Here is a 24,324-nt window from a genome sequence, read left to right on the forward strand (position 1 = left end):
AGATAGATAGATAGATAGATAGATAGATAGATAGATAGATAGATAGATAGATAGATAGATAGATAGATAGATAGATAGATAGATAGATAGATAGATAGATAGATAGATAGATAGATAGATAGATAGATAGATAGATTACATAACAACAACAACTCTTAAGGCAAAATGAAAATCATGATGATGACGAAAACCTTTAAATCCAAAATAAAAACATTAAACTATCCTTATGTAATGTATATTAATGCTTGCTAAATTCTAATTAAAAATGTAGTCATCCCAGTTTCCAAATTTCTGAATTGACTTGAAAAACTGAGATTGAGAGAAAACAACTTGCTTCGTTAAGACAGAAGCCCAGTTACAAACAGAAGCTGCTTGGAAGAAAATTCAAAACCACTGCTGTAGAATAATTTGTATTACTGCTTCTAATTTTCATCACACATTTTACAAAGAGTTAACTTCCGTAATTAAGGCATGAATTGTTAACTCATGAAAATACTTTTATTATGTATGCATATTTTAGATTAAACTGTAAATCTTTACCAGGTATAAAAAAGAAATGTTAAAGATGTTTTGAAGAGTTTATTGTGTTTGATGCTTCATAAAGAACAGAATATTTTCAAAATTAAGGAAGTACATTAGATTCAGAATGAAGTTAACTCGGAAAGCAATTTGTCTACAGTCATGATGAGCAAAACAATATGTGCAAATTGAATTTGCAGTGAAACTCATTGTTTAGTGTTGCAAAAAAAACTTGCAAAATAAATCATGTTTCTCTTCCAGCGAAATTTGTAATTCACACAAGAAGAAAAGTATTTAGTTTTTGTCTGGAAGTGTTTTCATGCATCAATTCTTTGTCTGTCTGAATATTATTTAGTATTTGATTTCAGATCTCTAGTGGGATGAAAAGATCATCAGAAGTGTGCATATCCTCAACTAGGATGAGACATTTGCTAAGTAATGCAGAAGAGGGTGTTTTGGCAGGAGCAACTGTCTATGTACCAAGCTTTTCTGTGGGGAAAACACAGCAATGTGCACAATAGTGTGTTTTAGTCTGTCGTCTTATGGAAAATATGCAGCATGTCACATTTTTAACAAATGTACCGCATTTCTCCGCCGTGATGTGATTGAGAAGCATAAATGGAATTGATTCTACCAGTGTGGTATGGATTGCATGCTTTATGTAGCTACAGAAAAGAACACAAGTAAACGTGGAGTAGCATTCCCTGTTTTCCACCCAAGAAAACCCTTTAAAACCCAAAAAATCATTTTCTTCAGTCATATAAATTGTTTTATAAAAATCAGACTGCTAGCAAGCCTCCAAACTCCAATGTGAATTTCCCCTTTGTAAGGGACATGGAGAAAACTTTTAAAATAACAAAAACATGTACTCCTTAGAGTTTTGTAGTCCAGACTCCCCGTTACATTTTCAACTCCATTCTGCTTGCATTCAAAAATCACCTATATAAATGTGTGAATCTGACTATATACATGAACTCTCTCTCTCTCTCTCGTCCGCCACGGTGCCCTCTTTCAGTTGCGAGAAGCAGATCATAGAATGGTTGAAATAGTTTTACTGTCAAATAATACAAAGAGTACGTGACACGTGTTTTGCCCTAATTCTGGGCTCATCAGGCATACACACTCACTGCACCCCCCCTATATATATATATATATATATATATATATATAATATATGAATAGTGCTCAAAAAATTAAGGGAACACTTAATCATCACAGTCTAACACCACGTCAATTAAGCTTCAATTAAGCTTTAGAGATATCAGTCTGTCCAATTAGGAAGCATAAGCGATTGTGAATAAACTTCACCTGCTTTGGTGTAAAAGAAAGTGACAACAGGTACACTGGTGAGGCAACAGCAAGAAAACCCCCAAAAGGGAATGGTTTTGCAGGTGGTGCCTACAGACACTTGCTCTCTCCTTATTCTTCTTGACTGATTCCCCCCAGCAGGACACCATCCACTGTCTCATCAGGAACATGCCCAGATGTTGTCAAGAGTGCATACAGGCACGTGGGGGCCATACACACAACTGAGTCACATCATGAGTTGCCGTTAGGAAATTCACGCAAGATGGATCAGCCCGTGAATTCAAATTTTGACTTTGATTTTTTGGAGTGAAGTTTAATTCAGCCTTCAATGGGTTGGTGATTTTGATTTCCATTTACTATTGTTACATCATTTTGTTCTCAACAAATTACACAGTATTACTCAGTAAAGACTCTCCACTTGAATATTTTGTTCTTCGAGATCTAATGTGTGATTTCAATGGTTTATATACAGTATATATATGACACAATGACACAAGTCTTGGGTTCAAATGCAGAGTTTTTATTGCAACAAATTATCTCAACAAAGGCTTGTTTGTAATAACAGTACCAGCACAGTCACAAACACAATTCTCTTCTTCTCCCTTTTCCTTCCTATACTCCTCCCAGGCGAGCTTTGTCCTCTTCCACCCTACTCTAACTCACGTGGCTGAGGCAAAAATGTTCTTTTTACTTTTGTCCTGTCAGGGCATAGCCCACTGGAAGCATGTTTGGGTCAAACAGAAGCCCCTGAAAGTAAGGATTGTGAATCCCAGCAGCCACCATGGAACCCAAAAGGGTTGATCCTATGGGACTACAGGTCCCAGCATGCCCTGTAGATGTCTGTGTGGGAATTCTAACCCAGGGGTGCTACCATCTAGTGTATTGGGGAGTAAATAGTCCAAGCAAGATAACTATATTTGCATCCTGACCAGGTAAGGACCCTGAACATACCCCAGCAGGGATGCTGGCATAACTAGGTGTCTGGCAGGGAACATCCTTCCAGACAATAGACTCTAACTTATCACAGCAGGGACGCTAGTCCATGCATGTTCTCTCTTTCTGTCTATATATATATCTATATAGTCTATATACAGTATGTGTTGTGGTATATGGCCGGCCGTTCAACGCGGCCAATACCCCACGCCGCCAGATGGAGCCCCCCCACGAACATGGAGGTGCCTCGAGTTCCAGCAGGGCATCATGGAGCTTGGAGTTTTTCTTCACAGCCCTGCTGGATACCGTGGGGGCTAGCAGGGGACGCTGCAGGGAGGCCCAGGGACTTGTACTTTCCGTATAGCCTGGAGGTATTTCCAAGTCACGGGAATGGAAGAAATGATATACTTCCGGGCAGAAGAAAAGGAGAAGTTTTTACCTGACCCGGAAGTGATTGGAAGTCACATGGACTGAGGGACGGAAACACTTCCGGGTCAAGGACTATAAAGGATTCTGGGAAACCCCAGTGAATCGAGCCGAGTTGGGAGGAATGGTGACTGAGCTGCTGGGAGGATTGGAGGATTGGAGGATTGTATTATTGATTGTTTATTGTTTATTAAGTATAGTGGAGGTGGAGGGTGCTTTGTGCACATTTATTATTATAATAAATTCATTTTAGACTTTTATCTGGTGTCTGGCGTATTGTCCGAGGGTTCAAGGGGACGACAGCGCCCCTATCTGTCACACTGTATAAATATATAATGTGTATGTGTAAAATATACATATACAGTCAAATAATTTATACACTTGTTTTTCCTTTGGGTGGTGAATGTAAAGACTACAATAATATATCCTTTTTTAATACTTTTGCTTCATAAAAAAAATGGCATCCCTCCTGTCAATAAGAAACATAATGCCTATAATTGACAATATAACAGAAACCCTGGCCACTAAAGACAAGAACAGTAGCCAAATTAGATGACAGTCTCTATAGCAACATTGTTGCAGAAGCAGCCAGCGTGGATTTAGTAAAGGTCATTCTATTCCTGTCAAGGCAATCTGCTTCCATTCTTTGAAGAGGTCATCTAGAAAGCAGACACAAGTAATGCCCATGAAGTTATGTCTCTAAACAGTCAGATGATCTTTGACAAATTACTCAAGAATAAAACATAAAGTAGAGTAATTAAAGTAAAACTTCAATATAGTGTAGGAAAAAGTGTACAACGTACAGAATTATATGTACAGTATGGAAGGACATTTAAAGAGAGAGTGAAAGTTATACTACAAAAAAAAGAAAGAAAAGAAAATGACATGAAAAATTACTGGGAATAGTGTCCAGTGACCTTAAGAGTTCAGCGAGGTCTTGTCTAGCCAGAGAACTGTGCCTGCAAGAGCTATAACATGTGTACATGTTTTTACAATATAGGTATGGCAGTTTTTCTTTTTCTTTTTTCTTATTTCCCAGGTTTCCAGTTCCTCTTCATCTCACTTTCATTCTTTTTTTCTACAGTACGATATTAGCCTTCGACTTAAGGAAACACCTAATGTGGAGGTGTGGGCTGCTGGCCATATATTTAGCATCTAATTCAGTAAGAGGCCAGCCAGTGTTGTGGTTTTGAATTTTGTCAGTAAAATGATTTATGTTATGTCCTACCATGCAATCCCTGAGTGAATGTTCTGTTATACAATAAAGATCTATCTATCTATCTATTTAATGCAGACTACAGTATAATATTCAACGATCCATTCATTGTTTCCCTGTAGATATTTTTTATAATAAAGTATACAGGTCTACATGCTAGATACAAGTATTTGAAGCATACTATACTTTCTGCAAGTTGATTTGCTGACTTAGGGAGGTTTTAATTTATTTTCTGTATTTCAAGGGAGTATCACAACTTCTACTCTGTGGTTCATGCTGTATTATCATTTACAGTCAGCTCTCTGTAATTAATTACTAGCAGCTCCAATTCCAAAAGCAATCTCTAATGGCTGTAAGCCAGACTTTTATTTGCTTCCGATATTAAATCACATTTTTATTTCTTTCTATACTATATAGCAGTAGTTGAATATTTTAACAAATTGGTTTAGTATGTACAGTATAATGAAGTGGTTGAATTGTGCCCAGTTACATTCTCTGACAGATTTTTAAAAATCAAAGTAATTATGTCTTAATTATAAAATTGTAATGCAACAAATATAAACAGAGGCAGTTTCTTTCTGTAAGATTATTGTGATCCATTGTTCTTTTTTTAATGATCCAAGGTTTAGTCCTTACACACCTATTATCTTTTAATTATTTTATTTTTTCTCATCAGCTGCTTTTGCAAACTGATATTTGTTCTGCCGCCTCACAGCTCCAGAGACCTGATTCAACCGCCTGTGAGAAAAGTAGTAACAGTAGTGGTACACTCTTAAAAATAAATAAAGGTGCCAGAGAGGTTCTTGAGAGAGATCCCATAGGGAACCATATTTTTTGGGGTCGCAAAAGACCCATCCACATGAAGGTTCTAGAAAGAACCTTAATTTATTTATCTCCTTGACAGGCTCCATACAGTAAATAACCATGAATAGATGGTAAGAGATTTGTGAAATACCAATGGCTCTCGCTACATACGTCCAGTAACACAGGCTAAGTCCAGGGTTTTCTTAACCTCTTAGTGTCCTGCATCCCACCATACAATAAATGTTTTGCTTTCTTTCTGCATATTAGTTAGTTTTGCAACACACAAATAATCAAGTTCATATGAAAAAATATAGAATGAAATGATGCTTAGGGGTGGCACGGTGGCACAGTGGGTAGCGCTGCTGCCTCGCAGTAAGGAGACCTGGGTTCACTTCCCGGGTCCTCCCTGCGTGGAGTTTGCATGTTCTCCCTGTGTCTGCGTGGGTTTCCTCCCACAGTCCAAAGACATGCAGGTTAGGTGGATTGGCGATTCTAAACTCTCCCTAGTGTGTGCTTGGTCTGTGGGTGTGTGTGTGTGTGTGTGTGCCCTGCAGTGGGGTGGCACCCTACCCGGGATTTGTTCCTGCCTTGTGCCCTGTGTTGGTTGGGATAGGCTCCAGCAGATCCCCGTGACCCTGTAGTTGGGATATAGCAGGTTGCATAAAGGATAGATGGATGAAATGATGTCTTGGTCAAGCAATGGAGCTATGAGGAACCACATAACATAGTAAAGAAACATATTGTACCATTAAAGAACCATCATTTTTAAGATTGTTGTAGTAGAATTAGTATCACATGTAGAGTCCAGTGAAATTCTTACTTGCATGTCCAACCAACATGCAACACATCATTCTCTCTAGTGCCATGGCAAACAAGAATGCATGTCATTTTATTTCATAGAAATGCAAATCAGCCTACCTGCTCTCGTTACTCCTGTTTTCATACCACATGTTCAGTTTTGCCCCCATTAACCTAACTCCTTGTAAAATTTCCCTAGATTAACATCTGTTTTTTTTTCCTTACACAGAAACATCAGCTTAACTGGTGACTTTAAACTCACAATGGGTAAGTGAGTGTGGGTGTGCATGCACTTTGGGTCCCATTCAATTCTGGTTCCCTTGAACGTATGGAGATTGTGCCATCCATAGACAGTCACAGTATTTGCGCTGTAATTGGTCCTCAACATCTACTGTACATGTCACCTCTCACAACTACTCCTACCTAACCCTTAAGCCAAGGCAAGAAAAAATAAGGTGATATTAAAGCCACGCTGAGTTGACTTTGAAATAGAGTGCCCCAGTGGATATACTCTAAATGTCTGCATACAAAGTCATGCCTAAATAAGCATTACCATGGCTTGCATGCCACCGTTACCATCTGGATTAATAGCCAAATTTTACAGTGCTTTGGATAATAGATGATATCCTTTCATTGAATAAATGTAATTTTGATGCTTTCATCTAGTATTAAATCTAGCCAATTGTCCAGATGACATGGTGGCACATGGGGTACTACTGTTTTTTCATAAAGCTTTACCCCATTCTCACGTGTGTCTCCTTTACATTTCTGGACTTTGGTTTCCTCACACAATCCAAAGACATGGTGTCAGGATTACTTTCCTATTTAAACAGGCTTGTTATGAGAGTGTGTCCAATAGTTCGGGGTGCTTTTCAGCACTGATTATAAAGAAAAGTCTGAATAAAACAAATACCAGGTGAATTCAAACTGATACTTTAAATACTATGCTGTTTTGTTTTTTTCTTTTGCATGACTGTTCTGCTTTTCAGTGCTTTAGTTGTCCTCTTTGAGGAGGAAGTGGTTGTCCTGCATTGTAACAAAGAACTGATGGACCTGACCCTGATGCCCTTTAGGGAAATGGTGTGACAAGAGGCTACAGACAAGAGGGGTAGACATAGGTGGGTCATAGTCGGACATAGGCACAAGACATAGGGTGCACACTGTCTAGGAGCATTGACCCTAAAACTGAAAGTTTCAAACCATTTTCCATATTTGAAGAAGGACAGTGACTCTGAAGTAGAAGACAGGTATGAGGAGCTCCAACAGATCTCCTCAAAGCCAGTTCTCAGAAAGAGAGAGTGTTTTGATAGTAGGAGACTTCATCATTAGAGGATTTAGACATAAGTTTGCTGCGGAGTCAGAGAGTTACAATGTTTTGCTGTTCGTGTGCCCAAGTAGAAGGCCTCCCTGGCCATAACAGGGGTGAATCCAGTACTCGTCGTCCATGTTGGAACAACTGACATACATAAGGGCAGTCTGTCAGTTCTGCAGTTCTGTCAAGCTATGAAGCAGAACTGACAAGGTGGTCTTTTACAAGGTTCTGCCTGTGTCACATGCTAGTCCAGGTAAGGTTAGAAGATTAGAAGGCCTAATGCGTGCCTCAAATCTTGGTGTAGGATAGAAGGGCGTTGGCTTATGGGAGCTCTTCTGCTATGACAAGTTACATTAGAACTGGAAGGGCATCAATGTTTTGGGGAGACATATAAATAGGTTAATTGAAACTTTTTAAAAGTAGGAAATGGTGAAGCAGAGAGTTTAGGACAGGCCAGGTTTAGAACTTCAAATGAAGGAACAAACAAATATGCAAATTAACCTAAATTCTAGCCCAAAGTAAAGTAAGTAAGTAATACATTAAAAATTGTTTGAATGCTAAGCATATAAAAAAAACCAGTTGAAATTGTATGGAGATGAGCATAACTCTTTTAATATAGCAATGAGAGAAACCTGGCTAAATCACGGAGATGGAGATAAATATAATAAAGATGTGGAAGATTCGGACCCGGACACAAACAAGCAGATGCGGAATGTCCCAAAACACACGTGTTTATTTACAACCCCCACCACTGTGCACAAAAATACCACAGTAAAGTTCCTTTCTCGCTCTCTCTTCTGTCGCCTCCAACTCCTCCATCACAAGCTCCGTCCTCTTCCACCCAACTCCAGCTTCCAAGTGGAGTAAGGCGGCCTCTTTTATACAGCACCCGGAAGTGCTGCCCAATTAACATCTGGGTGTGGTGGAAGTGCTGCATACCCTAGCTCTGGAGCTGCCCAGGTGTCCCCTGGTGGTGGCCACGTCGCTCCACAGGGTTGAGCTCCCCAGGTCCGTGGCCCCCATACAATCCAGGGTGGCTGCCTTCTTCCATTCCAGGGAAGACACTTCCCTTCTCCCGGTCCTTCCCTTCTCGTGGCGTCCCAGTGGGGCAAAGTCCCAGGTCGTCTGTCACAATGGTTACACATTTTAGGAAAGATGGACAAAAAAAAAGGAGGAAAGGTTATTTTGATGTGTAATATTTTGATGTGTGAGTTTTTATTTACGAGTCATCTATCAGGTGGTTTGGCCTCGTTTCCCTGCTTGATCAAGGTTGTTGTCTTTTCCCATTTTCTCCAAGATGTTGCATACGGATTGGTTGTAGATGGCATAAATATATGCACATTCTCGCATCACGTTTGCTTTAATAAATGCCAATGTTTATGTGGAAAGCCAGATATATATGTCTTTCAAGCTTTTTTTTTATGCATGCACAAGTTTTTAAAATCTGACTCCAGAAGGGTTGTTTTAACAGGCAAAGGATTGTAACTTAAAGACTAAGAGAGAGATCGTCAAAACTATTTTATGTCCAAGAATTGTAATGAAAGCAATAAATCAGGAGCTAGGAAGTCAGATAAGGAAATAATGAAAGCAAACATACAAATTCTTTAAAGTAATTTGGCAAATTTGGATAACAATGGTTCCATGCTTCGTTCTTTAAACCATTGCATAATTGACGTGATTCAAGTAACTTCCAGAACAACTGTCCATGGCAAATGGTTACGTGAAATGGCTACCATGAAACAGAATATTGACGACCTGAAGTAAAGAAAACAAACAATGAATCGTTTGAAAAAATAGTTAATATCCCTTTAAACACACAAAAATATTTATTCACAAGGAGAAAACATGAAACACATCAAGAATCACGACATTGTAGGGTATAAATGAATGACAAAGATAAAGATTATGAATTGTTGGACTTTCCACCTGGAAACCCTGTTTAATTGTTAAGAAAAAGGAAAAGAAAGGAAATGATGTCTGACTTGTGAGTTTCGGATTGTCAACTGACAGCCACTTCCTGTGTAGTTGGTATTCATATCTGGTAAAAGCAGAAGAGACAAAGCTGTAGGTGTGTTGCTGCGGGTGGGTGGTCTCATGAGCTGTAGAAGGAAGCAGAATTGTGCCATCAGCTCTGCCCTACCATCCCATCCCATCCCCCAGTGTAACACAGAAACAATCCCCATATAAAGACTCACCTGACTTTCAAATGTGACAAGAGTGAGAAGTCAAGCAAAATGACACCTTTTATTAGCTAACTAGAAAGATTACAATATGCAAACTTTCGAGGCAACTCAGGCCCTTTCTTCAGGCAAGATGTAATACAGAAACTGGAATTCCCTGGGCTTATATAGACACTAGGACAGATACAGCATTAGAAAACCTTTAAGTGAGATATCTTAGATGAATAAAAATTAATAGATCTCTCCAGGCTATGATTCATTTAGCAAGAGAGGAGAACAGTGTATAGGCAAGATCTTTGGATAATTTAACTGTCCAACAAAGTCTTCTGAAGTTTCTGATTAGTTTTTCAATACAATGTGGGTCTGTAGACAGGTTGTCTGTGTCATTCTGAGAGATGCAAATAATCCTCATATCTGGTCATAAAACTCTTGTCTCTATTCAAACCATAAAATTATTTAATTTCCTTTACAGTGATGTTTTCCAGTATTTGAAAGGTTTTCATTAGTGCTGTCTGCAGTAAGTGAACATTGTTAATTGATTCAAGCCTGTTAGGCTGTTTCTCACTGATCCAAATTTTTTATACTTCCCCCTGTTATTGGTTTGTATCATTTGGTAAGCAAGAGGTAATAAATACGACTATTGGATGAAGTTTCAGAGGAGAGCCTTTGCATGCTCCGAATTGAGAGATGCCAACTGGTGGGGTTAGGCATCTAATGATGAAACTCCCACGTAGGGTGCATGGGTGATGGCCCACTGAGTGAAGGCCTGATGACACATGTACGGCCTAAGAGTGACCAGAAATTGCCCATGAAAAACTGGAGATTTGTTCTGGGATTGAATGACTTGGTGTTGTCTGATTAGCCTACTGCTATAATAATCCTCCACAGGACAAATGGGAAGAGACTGAGAATACTGTCAGTGCTGCCTCAAGTCAAAAGAAAAGTGCAAATGATGATACAGCTGCTAATTTGCATTTAATTCATTCTATTTTTCAAATGTTTGATTGGTGTGCTGCTCTCAGATTAACATTTGTATCTGAAGATACAGCTGTTCCACTTACAACAACGACAGAGGTTAGTTAAGTCTACAAAGGAAAGGTCTCTACTGAATTCAGACAGGAGTAAGAATTTTAATGGCAACACAGATGATTACAGAGAACCTTCAAAATCCATCTGATTTATCATTCTGTGCAGTTGTTTGACCATCCTTTGGCCATTCTTTGCAAGGCCAATTAAAATGTTTAATTAGCTTTAATTGATTGAGCAAGATACTAATGAGATTAGCAGAATTTCTGTTTCCACAAATTTGAGACACAATATGAAATATGAACATATAATGTTCATTAGCAAGCAGAGATTCAAATACACTGATATTACCCACAGAGCTGCTAATTAAATGTTAGTTTAGTAGTTTGATTTATAACTATTTTGTGCATTTCTTTCTTTTAAGGTGAAAGGTCAGTGTCAAACTCTGAGCAAGTCAGTCCATTTTACATCTGGATTTTGCATGTCAAAGGCTCTGAAATTCCAAGTGCAGCAGGAGTAATGCAACCAACATTCAAGATCTGCGGGGACAAAGGTTATAAGAAGCTTAAACTGAATATTACAGGACAGAACACACAGCATAAGGTGAGCAAAGTGTCAATTATATCTATTCACTGTTAGTGCTGTGCTTATTCCTAATTCTTCAAGATATGTTGTTTAATAAGAGTAAGTAAGTAAGTAACTGAGTCCCATTATGAACAATGCTGCACATCCTCTCTCTGACACACTAACACTGAGGACTTTCAGCCAACAGTTTTCTTTCTAATTATCTCACTTTATAGTCACCCCGGTGTATGTTCACACCATATATGCTTACCTATTTATATATTTATTTATTCAAAGAGAAATATCTATCTATCTATCTATCTATCTATCTATCTATCTATCTATCTATCTATCTATCTATCTATCTATCTATCTATCTATCTATCTATCTATCTATCTATCTATCTATCTGCAGGCGCAATATACAGAAAGTGAACTTAGCCTAATTATGCAGACATCATCAAGCCTATTTAATGTAGTTCAGTTTCATGAAGGTCCGAGCCAATTCTAGCAGGAGCAATTCACTATGGTGCACCACTCCACCACAGGGCAGCAGTCTTACACATATACACACCCTTTTGTGCAGGGCCAACATGCACATCTGCAAGATATCTGTAAGGTATGGGAGGAAAACTGGAGGATCCTCATGCAGACACACACAGAGAATATGCATACTCCATACAGAGAGAACTCTGGCTGGGGATCAATCCCAGGAGCTGTGAGGTAATAGTAACCACTCCACCATTATGCCACCTGTTTCAATTAGTCATCTCTTAATCCTTTGGTTAGTATGAGACTTCAGGAGTGTGCTCTGAGTATAAGAATATCCTTCATGGGTTTGACTATGCATTCAGGAATGTGACCTGCTATATGGGAGGAGACCCATAAATTCTGAGAATTGGTTAATAGCACAGGAATTGGGTATCATTAATGAATATGCCAGTCAGTATCATGTGCCTGCAAGTCTGGTTAATCAGTCCACCAAGTGGCATCATGTTGAGTTGATCAAGCGCGTGTTTCTGGCGTTTATTCTACAGGTGACTTTGGTCATTTCTTTTTTTTCCTCCAAGACACTATAGCAGATTTTCAAGAGACAACAATTATCACATTGTCTGACATTGATGGACTTGTTCATATAGAGTTTGTTCCCCATGAACAGACTGTTAATCAGTTAAATTACAATGAACTGCTGAAGCGTGTACAGGGAACCCTCATTTGGAGCAGTGGCACACAAAACTGGAATTGGCATCATGACAGTGTACTTGCACACACAGCACTGTCACTCAAAGAGTTTCTGATCAAAAACATTGTGGTTGCTGCTTCTCAACCCCCACCAGATCCCCCTCAAACCCACCTACCCCAACTTTTTCACCAAACCTTTCTTCCTGTGATTTCTTCTGCTTCCTTAAATTAAAATTGAGGCTGAAGATTTGCTACCATGGAATAAATCCATCAAAAAACGTCAGAGGCCCTCGACAAAAGATGAGTACAGGAAATGTTTCCAGGAGTGAGAGAAGCATTGGGACAAATTGCATCTTAAGGAGAGCATTTTGAAGATGACTAGAAGAAAGTTGCTGTAAGTTTAATAATAAAGTTTTTTTTATTAAATTCAGAGAATATTTGTGTATCCCCCTCATATGTAATAGAAATGCACTTTCTTTTCACTGTATGTACCAAGAAAGAATAGAGGGATTAAAATGAGGAGATATAGGGACACAGTTTCACAAATTCATTGAAATCAAATGGTTTCATATTTTTAAATCCAGCTCCAAAAGACATGACCACATGTCCCCTATTTTCTCCTCTTTCTTGGTTTTGCTGTGGAGCACAATGAGAACATGCAAAAGCAGCATGCTAAGTATGCAGTACACTGGGCAAGTCCTTCTCCACAAGCTGAACTGAATATATTTGTTATTACTGACGTCACTGATATTTATAAAACTTGTGCACACACAAAAGGAAGCTTGAAATGTGCATGCGGACCTTCACAAGCTAACATCAGGGTTTTTAAAAGAAAACTTGGTGGGGAAATGTGTGTATGTTTACGGCAACTCTGATACAGCCATATGCAACATCTCAGAAGAATTGGGAAATGACAACAATGTTGATCAAGCAAAGGAAAAGCAGCCAAACCAGCTAAAGCACGGCTCCCATGTATAACAATTCATATCACCAAGCCATTATTATTACAGTATGTGCATTGTCAAACATATTAAATCTCAAAAGGTATGAATATGATGTACATACTGTACCTGAGCTCCCCTTCAAGGCTGCATATTTGCACTGAAAACCTTTTTTGCTTTATCAGCATTTTACACCACAACCTGTTGTCATTTCTCAGGGAACCAAAGTAAAGGTCAGGAAATTCTTAGCTAAGTTTCACTCCATTATGCCCACTGTGCTGGAAGCCTTTGGTGCATGACTGGCAAGGGACTACCTCCAGTTTTTATTTGATGTGGGCGGACACACATAAAACATAAATAACATGTTTTTGCTAACAAAAAAGGCAATTTGCGGAAGTGTCTGGTTCTCATCTTGTAATGAGCACTTTACTGCACTCATATTGCAATAGGGTGTTCAGTGAGAATGCGGCTACTTTTGATAATCATGAGCACTGACATTCTATTAAAGCACAAGCCATTTATGATGCTAAGATTAGACTGACAAATATCATTGATCAGTGGCCTGGGTCAGCCCGTGATTCATTTATTTTGAAGCAAAGTAGCTTTAGCAGATGTGATGCTACTGTATGTGGTGGCTGGCTTATTGGTAATGGCTGAACCCTCATTTTTTGTAACAGCAATCACATCCTTACATGTGCCAGATAGTGGCTACCCACTCAGATACTGGCGCCATATGCCTTTCCCTGACCCTCAGAATGCAGAGGAGAGGCATTGCAATGCCACACATGCTCTTGTGCATTCAGTTACAGAGTGCACCGTGGTCCTCAATGTGTCAGAAGGGAGGCTGCTCTACTAGTCGATGAAGTTCTCCAACATCATGTCTGCATGTGTACTTGGTTGATTGTCACAGTCCATATATTGTTAATCCAGGGTGGCAAACAGGCAGGGTTTGAGGTGCATTCACGTATGCACATGTACAAAATGATTATGATCTATGAAGGTAAATTGCATAGAAATGTGCTTTCAGCTGGTTTTATAAATTAGATTTTATTTTGGCTATGTACATTTTCCTGGTTTTTTTTTACCGTGTGTATATTTTCACATTCAAATCCACACAAAGTTTTATGAGACCCCAGAACTGCACACAATACTCCAGATGTGGTCTTACTAGTCCACAATACATTACAGTGTAAGCATAATGTCCATCAATTTACAGGTATATTCAACAATTTGTATAAATTACCTAATATGTTATTTTCATGTGTTGGTTTAAATTATGAACGGAATGTTTTGTAAAACTGATGTACTTTAACATATTGTTTTTGTTTAAACCTTTGAGTTTGATGGGCTGGTAATGTAATTTTGTGACTAAGAATTTAATCTGTATGCTTCAAGGCTGCCGGTTCAGTCCCCATCTGTGGCTCATTAAAAATATTAGTTTTAAGTTATGGAAACACATAAAAAGTTTCACTGAGATAGTAAGTTGATTTGGATACACGGCCAGTAAAATTAGTAAACACAGCAAATATTTTGTTATCAGTGTTCAGTTGTCAATGACGTTCATTCATTCTTATAGCACAGGGCTAAGGGAGAGCCAAATCCTATCTTAGTAACATCAAGTGAAAAACAAAACTTCACTCTGGATGAGATGTTAATCGAGACTTTTGGATTGTATGAGCAAACTGAGAGTACAGAGACACAGAAAGGGCAAACTCCACACAGACATAAACCACATTATCTATCTGATGCTGAGTTCCTGGCTTTTAAAATCACAATAATCTCAGCATACATTGTGAACACCTACTGAATGTATTAGAAATCATTTTACCTTTATAATGCATTTGTAAAATTAGGGATGTGTCTGTCGAGTTTCCTGTCAAAGAGTATTAAATGGTTTAAATTTATTTCATCAAAGATTTTGTTTTTCTCCTAGCTTGACTTGTCTGAAGTGGGTACAATATTAAAGGTGTGCATTTCCACTAAACCGGATAACATGAAGCAATCATGGCAGCTTGACACAGTGCATCTGGAGAACAAGGAAACAAATGTGGAAATGCAGTTGAATTTCATGTGTTGGTTTAAAGCGACTGAATGGACGTACATAGAACTTCCTGCACTTCACCCTAGGCGGGACCCCCTTCCAGGTGAGTAAGCATGGCACAGTATTTAGAGCTGCTGCTTCTTCGCAGCTTCAGAAATGTGGTTTTAGTCCATTAAGTACAAGTGTGAAACATGCACATTTCTGTTTTCTGTTGCTGAGCAGATTAAAAAACACAAATTTTAGACGAAAGCAACTTGTCATCTATTTTAGGGATGCATAGAGACAAAGTCACACCCAGTCTACATGAAGCATTGCACTCCGCTTTTGTTGGTGCATTCACATATAATAAGAAGAGCACCTATTGCAATAGCTATTGTTTGTCCACCTGACTAGAGTAGACAAATTTTACTGAAATGTGTTGAGAGAGTTCAATTTCCATTGAGATATCTCTGTATAAAGCTGTATAAAATTTTCAAATTTCAAAATCTCCCAATGAAAAGCATTGGTGAATTTGTCTTAAAACAAAGAAATATTCTGTGCAACTTCCACTACGATTTAGTTTACTGTTTCAATTTCACCTTGAGGGCAGTTTCTTGAATTTGTATATTTTGCATCTTTTCCTTGTCTGACAGCAGCTTAGATGCCTATTGCAAGTGGAGTCAGACACTAGGGAGAGTGTGTATAAGCAGCCCTTACTGCAAAAATTCATATACAAATACTAGTAAGTAAGTAGTAACTAAGTAAAATTTATTTATTAAGCTCTTTTCTCAGACAGGCATCACAAAGCGCTGCAGAATAAAATAAAAGAACAAAGAAGTTATAATAAAATAAAGCAAAAAATACACTAACAAAATATACCCAAAAGCTTGTCTAAAAAGGTAAGTCTTAAGCTGGACTTTAAACTGTTCGGTGCAGGAGGAAGACCTTTCCACAGTCCGGGAGCAACAAATTGAAATGCTTGAATCCCTGGAGCAGAGGACAGAAAGGAGGTCTTGTTGGCTAGATCTCAGGGCTCAACTAGTGGTGTAATGAGGCAGGAGATGCACAATGTATTGAGGAGCCTGACCATTCAGGGCTCTGTAAGCGATTATGAGAATTTTATATCGCATCCTGAATACTACTGGAAGCCAATGCAAAGAGAATAAAACAGGAGTAATATGAGTCCACTTATGGGAGTGTGTTAAAAGGCGAGTTAAACCAGATTTGCTTAGACAGGTATAAAGAGAGTTACAAAAATCAATGTGTGATGAGATAAAAGCATGAATAAGCATTTCCATCTCAGCCTTAGAAACAACAGACCTTAGTTTGGATAAAATTCTCAAATGAAAAAAGCAGGAGCGACTAATAGACCTCACATGAGCATCAAAATTCAGGAACTGATTAAAAACAACACCTAAGTTGCGTAGAGAGACCTGAGAGAAGCTAGAAAGTGATGAAAGTTTTTGCCTAATTGTTGTGTATAGGTCAGGAGGAGCAAAAATTAGAAGCTCTGTTTTCTTAGACTAGACAAAAAAAAAACTTTAAATGGGAGCTGTTTTGCTTTTATTTAGCAAAAATATCTGCCAATGGGGTAAGCAAAATTTACTTGATTTAAATAAGCTGAAAATCACCAATACAATTATTTTATTGTTAAGTCAATCATTTTTACAATAAGGAAAACAAGATTTAATGTGATTATATTCATACTTTCCCTTGCTTAAATTTAATTTTTGCAGTACACAAAGCAGTGCCCATCTGCTGCTTTAGGTGGGATAAGCATAAAAGTCAAAAAGTCACTTCTGTGGAAATGCAGTAAACGGAAGAAGAAAACAATTGTGTAAGAAATACAAGACTGAATTGATTAAATTGGACTAAACTAATATTATCTACACATTATTATTGTAATAACCAATGTTATCAACTTGCAGATACATAGGATTTGAATTAATTAATTACACTGGAAATGTGCAGCTCAGTCTAGTGATATAACAATAGCATGTGGGCTTAGAAAGGAAACTGCAGTTGATCTGTGAGCACAGGATAGGAGCCACTGAGCATACAACAAGGACCACACTGACTGCAAATGGCAAAGATAGAGCAAGATTACAGTCTGCACCGGGCTGAATGGTATAATGTGCAAGAGACTGAGTGTGCGTTACAGTTTATCCATACCCAAAGACCCGCTTTTGCTTCCATGCATCTTCAGACTGGAATTAAAATCTTCAAGAAAACTGTCACTTTATGGTATTCCCATTATTCAATAAATGGGTTCCTTTCCATGTTCTTACTTATTTGTATAGTTTTAATAAATTACTGTGTTTTAACTCATTTTAACAGCTAGACTGGAAACTTATTTCAGTTGCTTTTCTCCTTTTTATATGGTAATATTGATAGTGATTTTCTGCTAGTATTAGTCATTTTGTGTTAATAGTTATTTTTCATTTGCTAATTATATTGTATAACTCTATTGGGTATACTTTCTAAAATGTTCTGTTTAAGAAATTTGAACTAGTTAGTCAGAGGCCCTCCTCAACTAATAATAGCAACTCAATCGATGCCATTTTAACATAATTTGAATTGGAATCTGCACTCTTTGAAAGCTATTGAGCCGCCACAAGCCTATTTAAGCTACATCTTTAATTGCACGACATTGTAAAGTACTGTTAAAAGCATGTATTTAATTTAGTCTGCTAACGCACGTTAATTGCATTGCATTATCACTGTTATTTTTGAATATGACTCATTGTCACAAAAACACTTAATCAACAAAAATGTGATAACTGACTCTATGATGAAGTAACTAAAAATGTAAAATGCTCCCATCTTTCATATTTGTTAACTTAGTTGTCGAACTCGCCTGAATGTTAAGCCATGCACACATTTTCTAACTCATTTATATACTGAAAGGCTAAAGAAACAACCTGATATATGGTAATGTCTTTGTGTAGTCAAGACATTAAATGTAAGAATAATTAAAAAAGAGAAAAATTGGCACAATGTTCTTGGTGATTCTATTCCAGCCCTTGACATAAAGCTTCAGCATATGACTGGATAACTGACAGGAGGCAGGGGTGAGCGTGGGAGTAGGCCTCAACCAGTTTGAAAGTTAGGACTGAAAGGACGTGGCACACCCAACTCTGTGGTGTCACACTGGCCTTGCAAAACATCATGGGAAAAAACAAAAAAATTCACCTAAGATGCCTCCCAGGGAAAAATTCGGTGAACAAGGTCATTTGGTGGACCAAGTAAATTTGATTGAAAAATGTTTTGCCGATCAATACTATTAGGTATTCAGTAGATGTTTTTTCTTCTCTGTAGTATACTAACCAGGTCTATTATTATTTTGTTTTCTTTTTTATTTTCAATTTGATGAAAATCAAATCATTTTTAAAACTACTTGACATCTAACAGTTGATTGCAACTTCATTGTTCCTTTTTTATACAGAGTTTCATTTTTTTAATGTAAATTTTTATTTCAATTAAAGGTTTGCTTAGATAGTTACAAAACTTTGCTTCCATGTAGTTGTGTTGTTTTCCACTTTTCCTTAGCAGCTAAACCTGCCAATGTTCGTGACATTTGGCAGTAGCCTTTCTAATTAAAGTGCAGTCATTTTTGTACATTTTTTTACATTTGTCCTTGTATTTTTTAGTTGTGGAGTATACAGTCCATGTGCATACTGGTGATGTTAAGAATGCCGGTTTCTCCGGTCAGGTGTTCTTACGGCTGCATGGTGAAACTGGAGATACAGGAAAGCGGTGGCTAACAAAGCTCAATGGCGAGCCTGGCACATTTAGTAGGGGACAGGTAAGGACTTTAACATTTTAAAATGATAAAAGTGCAGGATGAACTGAAAGACCTCATTCTGTCTACAGTAAAAGGTCAACTTTTGATGGGTTAGAAAACCTTAATGTGCTAGTGTTTGGCATATGACTGTGTTTTAAATTATATCTCAGTATATAGTGCAGGGCAACATGGTGGTGCGGAGGTTAGCACTGCTGTTTACTGATCCACTAGTGTTTAATTTGGTCCATGTAAGTTTAGAACTTACTCCCAATTTTTTAGTTTTTGTTTGGGAACCGATTTCTCCAAATAACAACCATGTTCTGTTTATTAGTGACCATATATTGACTTAGTGTGGTTATGTGCAGTATTAGCTATTGCTTAACATGATAATGCAATTGACAAAATGGTTTTAAATAATAGAAGATGAAGATAAATGACTATATCTATTAATTTTATTTTTTTGCTTTAACTCAACTTTATAATATGTGCCATTTTGAAGGGTGGCACTTCAGTGTATTATTTGGTGCTGCTGGCAGTCTGTGTATAAATCAATTGTCTACGTGATGTTGGCATATTCCGCCAATGTCTGCACAGGCAGACAATTCCTCCCACTTCTCCAAAGACATGCAGTCAGGAGGCTTTGATTGATTGCCAATTCCAAACAGGGCTGTGTGTGAATGTGAGTGTAGATGGACCTTGTGGTGGGCTGTTTACTGCATTGTGCCCATTGCTGCCAGGGTAGACTCCACCATCCTCCTCTGCCTGACTCTGAATTGAATTAAGCAAGTCGGAAACTGTTCTGCTATGTTGTGACCTTTGGTAAGTTACATTATTTGTCCATTTGTTTCCAGTACTCGCTTAAACCACAGCGGAATCATTGGGAAGCATATCCCAACTGGAATGGGGGAATTTTATTTCAACACACAGGGATTCAGAAGTCATTTTGTGGATGGTCTTAGAAAATAACATATTCTGGTGCATTAAACATTTCCCAGTTAGTTAAAGTGGGTTATTACAGGAGTTATTGCTGTGCTTGCTGCTCGGTTTTACACAATAGATCTTGATTAAAATATAACTTAAAAGCTGTTTATGCTTGTGGGGAAAAAACTGTTGATTTGCACATACCTTACAATCAGTACACTCCTAAACCTCAACAGAATTCAGCCTTGGAAGATGAAGTTTAATATAAATAAATGTCAAGGCCTGCATATAAGAAGTATACGTATTGGAGATGAAAAAGTTCTGAGACATCCTGTGTGAAGAATTTAAAAGTCATAATGGACACATGACTGACCACATGCAGATAGTCTAACAAGGTGACGTGAAAGGCTAAAAATGATGTTTTGGTTACATAGAAGGCTGTGTTAACTATAAACCTAGGGAACATATTGTTAAGCGGTTTAATACACTTGTGAGATCGCATCTTGAATATTGTGTGCAGTTCTGGTCATTTTTCCAAGAGCTGTTATAACTTTATTTAAAAAGAAAAAGGCCAAAGATATGATGGCACAATGGTAGTGCTGCTGCCTTGCAGTAAAGAGACCAGGGTTCGTGCCCCGGGTTCTCCCTCTGTCTCTGTGGGTTTCCTCTGGTATTCTGGGCTTCCCCCAGAGTCTAAAGACATGCAGGTTAGGTGGACTGGTTGTGTTTTGTGGGTGGGTGTGTTTGTGTGTTTAACCTGCGATGGACTGTCACCCTGTCCAGGGTTTGTTCCTGCCTTGCACCCTCTACTGGCTGGGATAGTTTCCAGCACCCCCTGTGATCCGTGTTCAGGACTAAGCAGGTTAGAAACAAAAGTCCAAAGATGAGTTATTAGACTGATACCAGAACAACAGTGTATGAGTTACCAGGAAAAAACTGGAGGAATTATATTATTCCAGGTAAAGAAAAAAGGAATTGAAAGGAGACATGATACAAGTGTTTAAACTATGAAGAGAATTAGTTAAGGGTGGAAGTAAACTTTTTAAAATGAACTCTTCAGCAAGGATATGGGACACAGATGGAAGATGATTATGGATGAATTCAGGGTAGAAAGTAATTCTTCACACCTAGAACAATAAATACATGCAATAACACTGCTTGGCAAAAAAGATTTTGTTTCTTTGTTTACATCAAAAATTGTAGGTATTCTTTATAGATTTGAGCACACTGAATCCAAATCTGGAAACTGACTTACTCGATTATGTCCAGGTTTTGACAGAGAAAAGTTTAAAATGAAAAGAAGCTATTTTAGAGTAAATATTTGATATATTTTTACAAATAATTATTTAGACTTATATAAATTACACATACAGTTGCTTTAAATATAGTTGCCGCTTACAAAAAAGTGGCCACTTGGTAGTTTTTTTTCCACCTATAATACTGTGAAGGTATTTCACAGTGGAGTGACTAACGGATGTGTGCCAACACAGACCCGGTCCACTTTCCACTGTAACGTCTCTCCATCTAAGCAATGTCTTGGTAAAACCTCTCTTCATGTTCATCTGAGACAGCTGCCAAGTTCTTGGGGGAAAAAAAAATCCAAACTGAGGGTGTAGCAAATGATCTTTAAAGACACGTTGCACCCAACTGCTTGGGAGAAAGAGAAAAGTTCCTCAATTCGTTCCTCGTAGTTTTTCGCCTTTGTGTTTCCAAGAAAACTGTGGAACATGCTCTAAAATGCCTCCCAGGCTCTATTTTCAACTTTTTTTAAAGCTTGGATTTGAAGTTTGCTTACCTGTTACCTGTTGAAGACGATGGATGGATCATTAAATCATGAGAAGACAGAAACAAATACTGACTGAGGGCACAAATGTGTGGCAAATACCTTTTTTTAGGTAGTTTCCACCTCAACCAATGTTAAGAATACAGAAGACTGCCATTTTCAGCTCAAAATATATTTCAAATATCATTATGAGCATGAAAATGTTTAAGTCCTAATACGTATTTTTAAAAAATCGACAATTTTTGTCAAACTGGCACTTTCCACTGAATTTGATGTCTGGCAGTAACAATTTATGGTGGATAATTTACAATTTCAGAAATGCATTCTGCACACCTAAATCCATAAATTGCTCTTATTTGGGGGTAGATCAGTATAATTAACGTAAGAACATCTCGACTTGACATTTTTCTGGAACAGTTAAATGAACAGAGATTGACTATTGATGTTACTTAAGGTGGTGCTGAATGTTTTCATGTTCCCAGCAGGCAACAATCTCCTTGGATTTTTACTTCAGTCAATTTTTCAAGATATTATTTTCTTTGTTTTATTATATACACCAATGAAGTCAGCATAGTATCTTTTTTACTTCCACATTTAATACTGGATTATTTTCATGTTGTCAATTCCCATTGAGAACAGCATGGTGAGAAAGCGGATGGTACTGATTCCAAAAGACACCAAAGTTTTGTCATATAAATAATATCTTTGTGCCTGCTGTATGTCTCAATAATTCAGCCATATCCATAATGTCTTTACTAAATATAATCTCACCATTCTTCTCCGTTCATTACTCAATTATTAAAACATTGATGGCAGGCAGTGTGGTGTAGTGGTGAAGACTTTGGACTTCAGACCCTGAGGATGTGGGTTCAAATTCCACTACTAACACTGTGTCCTCCAACTTGAAAACCAAAAAGAAGTGTAACCAATTGTAACATAAATGTTGTAAGTCACCTTGGATGAAGGCATAAGAAGACTTACTGAATTATGCGTTAGATGTGAATATTTAACAAAGTTTGTAGAAAAAGGAAGAAAAGTTATAGGAAACAGTCCAGCACTGAATATTTAATGTTTCGTATTTTCTCATAATTTACTCTGCAGCCAGGGCCAGCACCACCATTAAGGCAAATTAAGCATTCACCTAGGGCACAGATTGTAAGTGGGGGGGAACCCAGATGCATGGGTTAGCTACCAAACAGTCGGTTGGCACACTAATAAGCTTGGCCTAGGGCATAAAATAACTAGGCACTGGCACAGGGGGCAGCTCAACATCGAGTCTCGGAGAACTTCATGATTAGAGAATAGTTTACTTGTGCTGCCTGACTGAAATGTCCTCTTTATTTTATTTTACTGTAGGGTATATTTTTCAAAATGTAGAAATGTGTTTAACCTTAAAACCTTTATTGACAAAGTGTAAAGCATTTAACTATCATCAAGGCATAATTGATATTCCTTTCCTCAAACCATTAAGTTGTGCAACTTAGTGACTCACGGTCAGATGTTTCAGTCAGCTCTTTGATTTTGAATTGATGTAAAGATAAACACCTCCTGTAAAGATGACTTACTACAATTTCTAGTAGGAAAAAAAAGCAGAGTTTTATGTGATCTGCTTTTTAAAGAGGAATATTTACAACGATTATTGCCTCAAATAAAATATTAATGCAATAAACCTGCTGCTTTCTGTAGTCTTTTGTATTAATGGGGTGAGTTGTAATTAGTCCACAATTATATCATTAGCCATGTGTCTAAGAGTATTATCAAAAAAATGACTGAATGCCTATAGGGACACCTAGTGGATAGCCATTGAATTGCTATTTCACTATCAAGGAAAAAGTCCAGTTTCTGCAAACATAACAGTTATTACAAGAAATGTAGCAGTGGCATTTCTAGTAGTAGTATTGTCATGTGTAAGAAATACAGTGAAATTCTTACTAGCATAACCAAGCAACATACAACATGTCACCACTCTGCCGCACAATGATAAACGAGCAGTTATTAAAGTACATAACTTCATTTTACTAAATAGAAAACACCAATAAGCTTGCTTCTTACACTCTTTGCACTTGTTACCATAGTTTGACAGCAAGCATGAATAAAACAAAGAATATAATATGTACTTGGGGCGGCACAGTGGCGCAGTGGGTAGCACTGCTGCCTTGCAGTTAGGAGGTTCACTTCCCGGGTCCTCCCTGCGTGGAGTTTGCATGTTCTCCCCATGTCTGCGTGGGTTTCCTCCGGGTGCTCTGGTTTCATCCCACATTTCAAAGACATGCAGGTTCGGTGCACTGGCGATTCTAAATTGTCCCTAGTGTGTGCTTGGTTTGTGGGTGTGTGTGCCCAGTGGTGGGCTGGTGCCCTGCCCGAGGTTTATTTCCTGCCTTGCTCCCTGTGTTGTCTGGGATTGGCTCCAGCAGACCCTGTGGTTAGGATATAGCGGGTTGGATAATAGATGGATATAACATGTACTTTTCCTGCATAACATCTCCATTTATATCGTTTCTTTTTTCTTTGCTTTAATGTTAAAGCTCTTTTTGCTGCTGCTTTGCTGCTCCACAAGCCTTGGTTTGAATCCCAGTCTAGAAATTCTCTCTTCAAAGTCTGCATGAT

General features: G+C 38.0%; 1 protein-coding gene across 1 annotated transcript in view; it reads left to right on the forward strand.

The window, feature by feature from the left end:
• LOC114653043 (lipoxygenase homology domain-containing protein 1-like) overlaps positions 1 to 24,324 on the forward strand; it is a 394,200-nt gene that overhangs the window by 143,919 nt on the left and 225,957 nt on the right. The window contains 3 exon segments of the mRNA XM_051929357.1: positions 10,947 to 11,125; positions 15,143 to 15,353; positions 18,880 to 19,034. Coding sequence (XP_051785317.1) covers positions 10,947 to 11,125; positions 15,143 to 15,353; positions 18,880 to 19,034 — 545 coding nt within the window.

The sequence above is a fragment of the Erpetoichthys calabaricus genome, chromosome 6, assembly GCF_900747795.2.
Source record: "Erpetoichthys calabaricus chromosome 6, fErpCal1.3, whole genome shotgun sequence".
Taxonomy (NCBI): domain Eukaryota; kingdom Metazoa; phylum Chordata; class Cladistia; order Polypteriformes; family Polypteridae; genus Erpetoichthys; species Erpetoichthys calabaricus.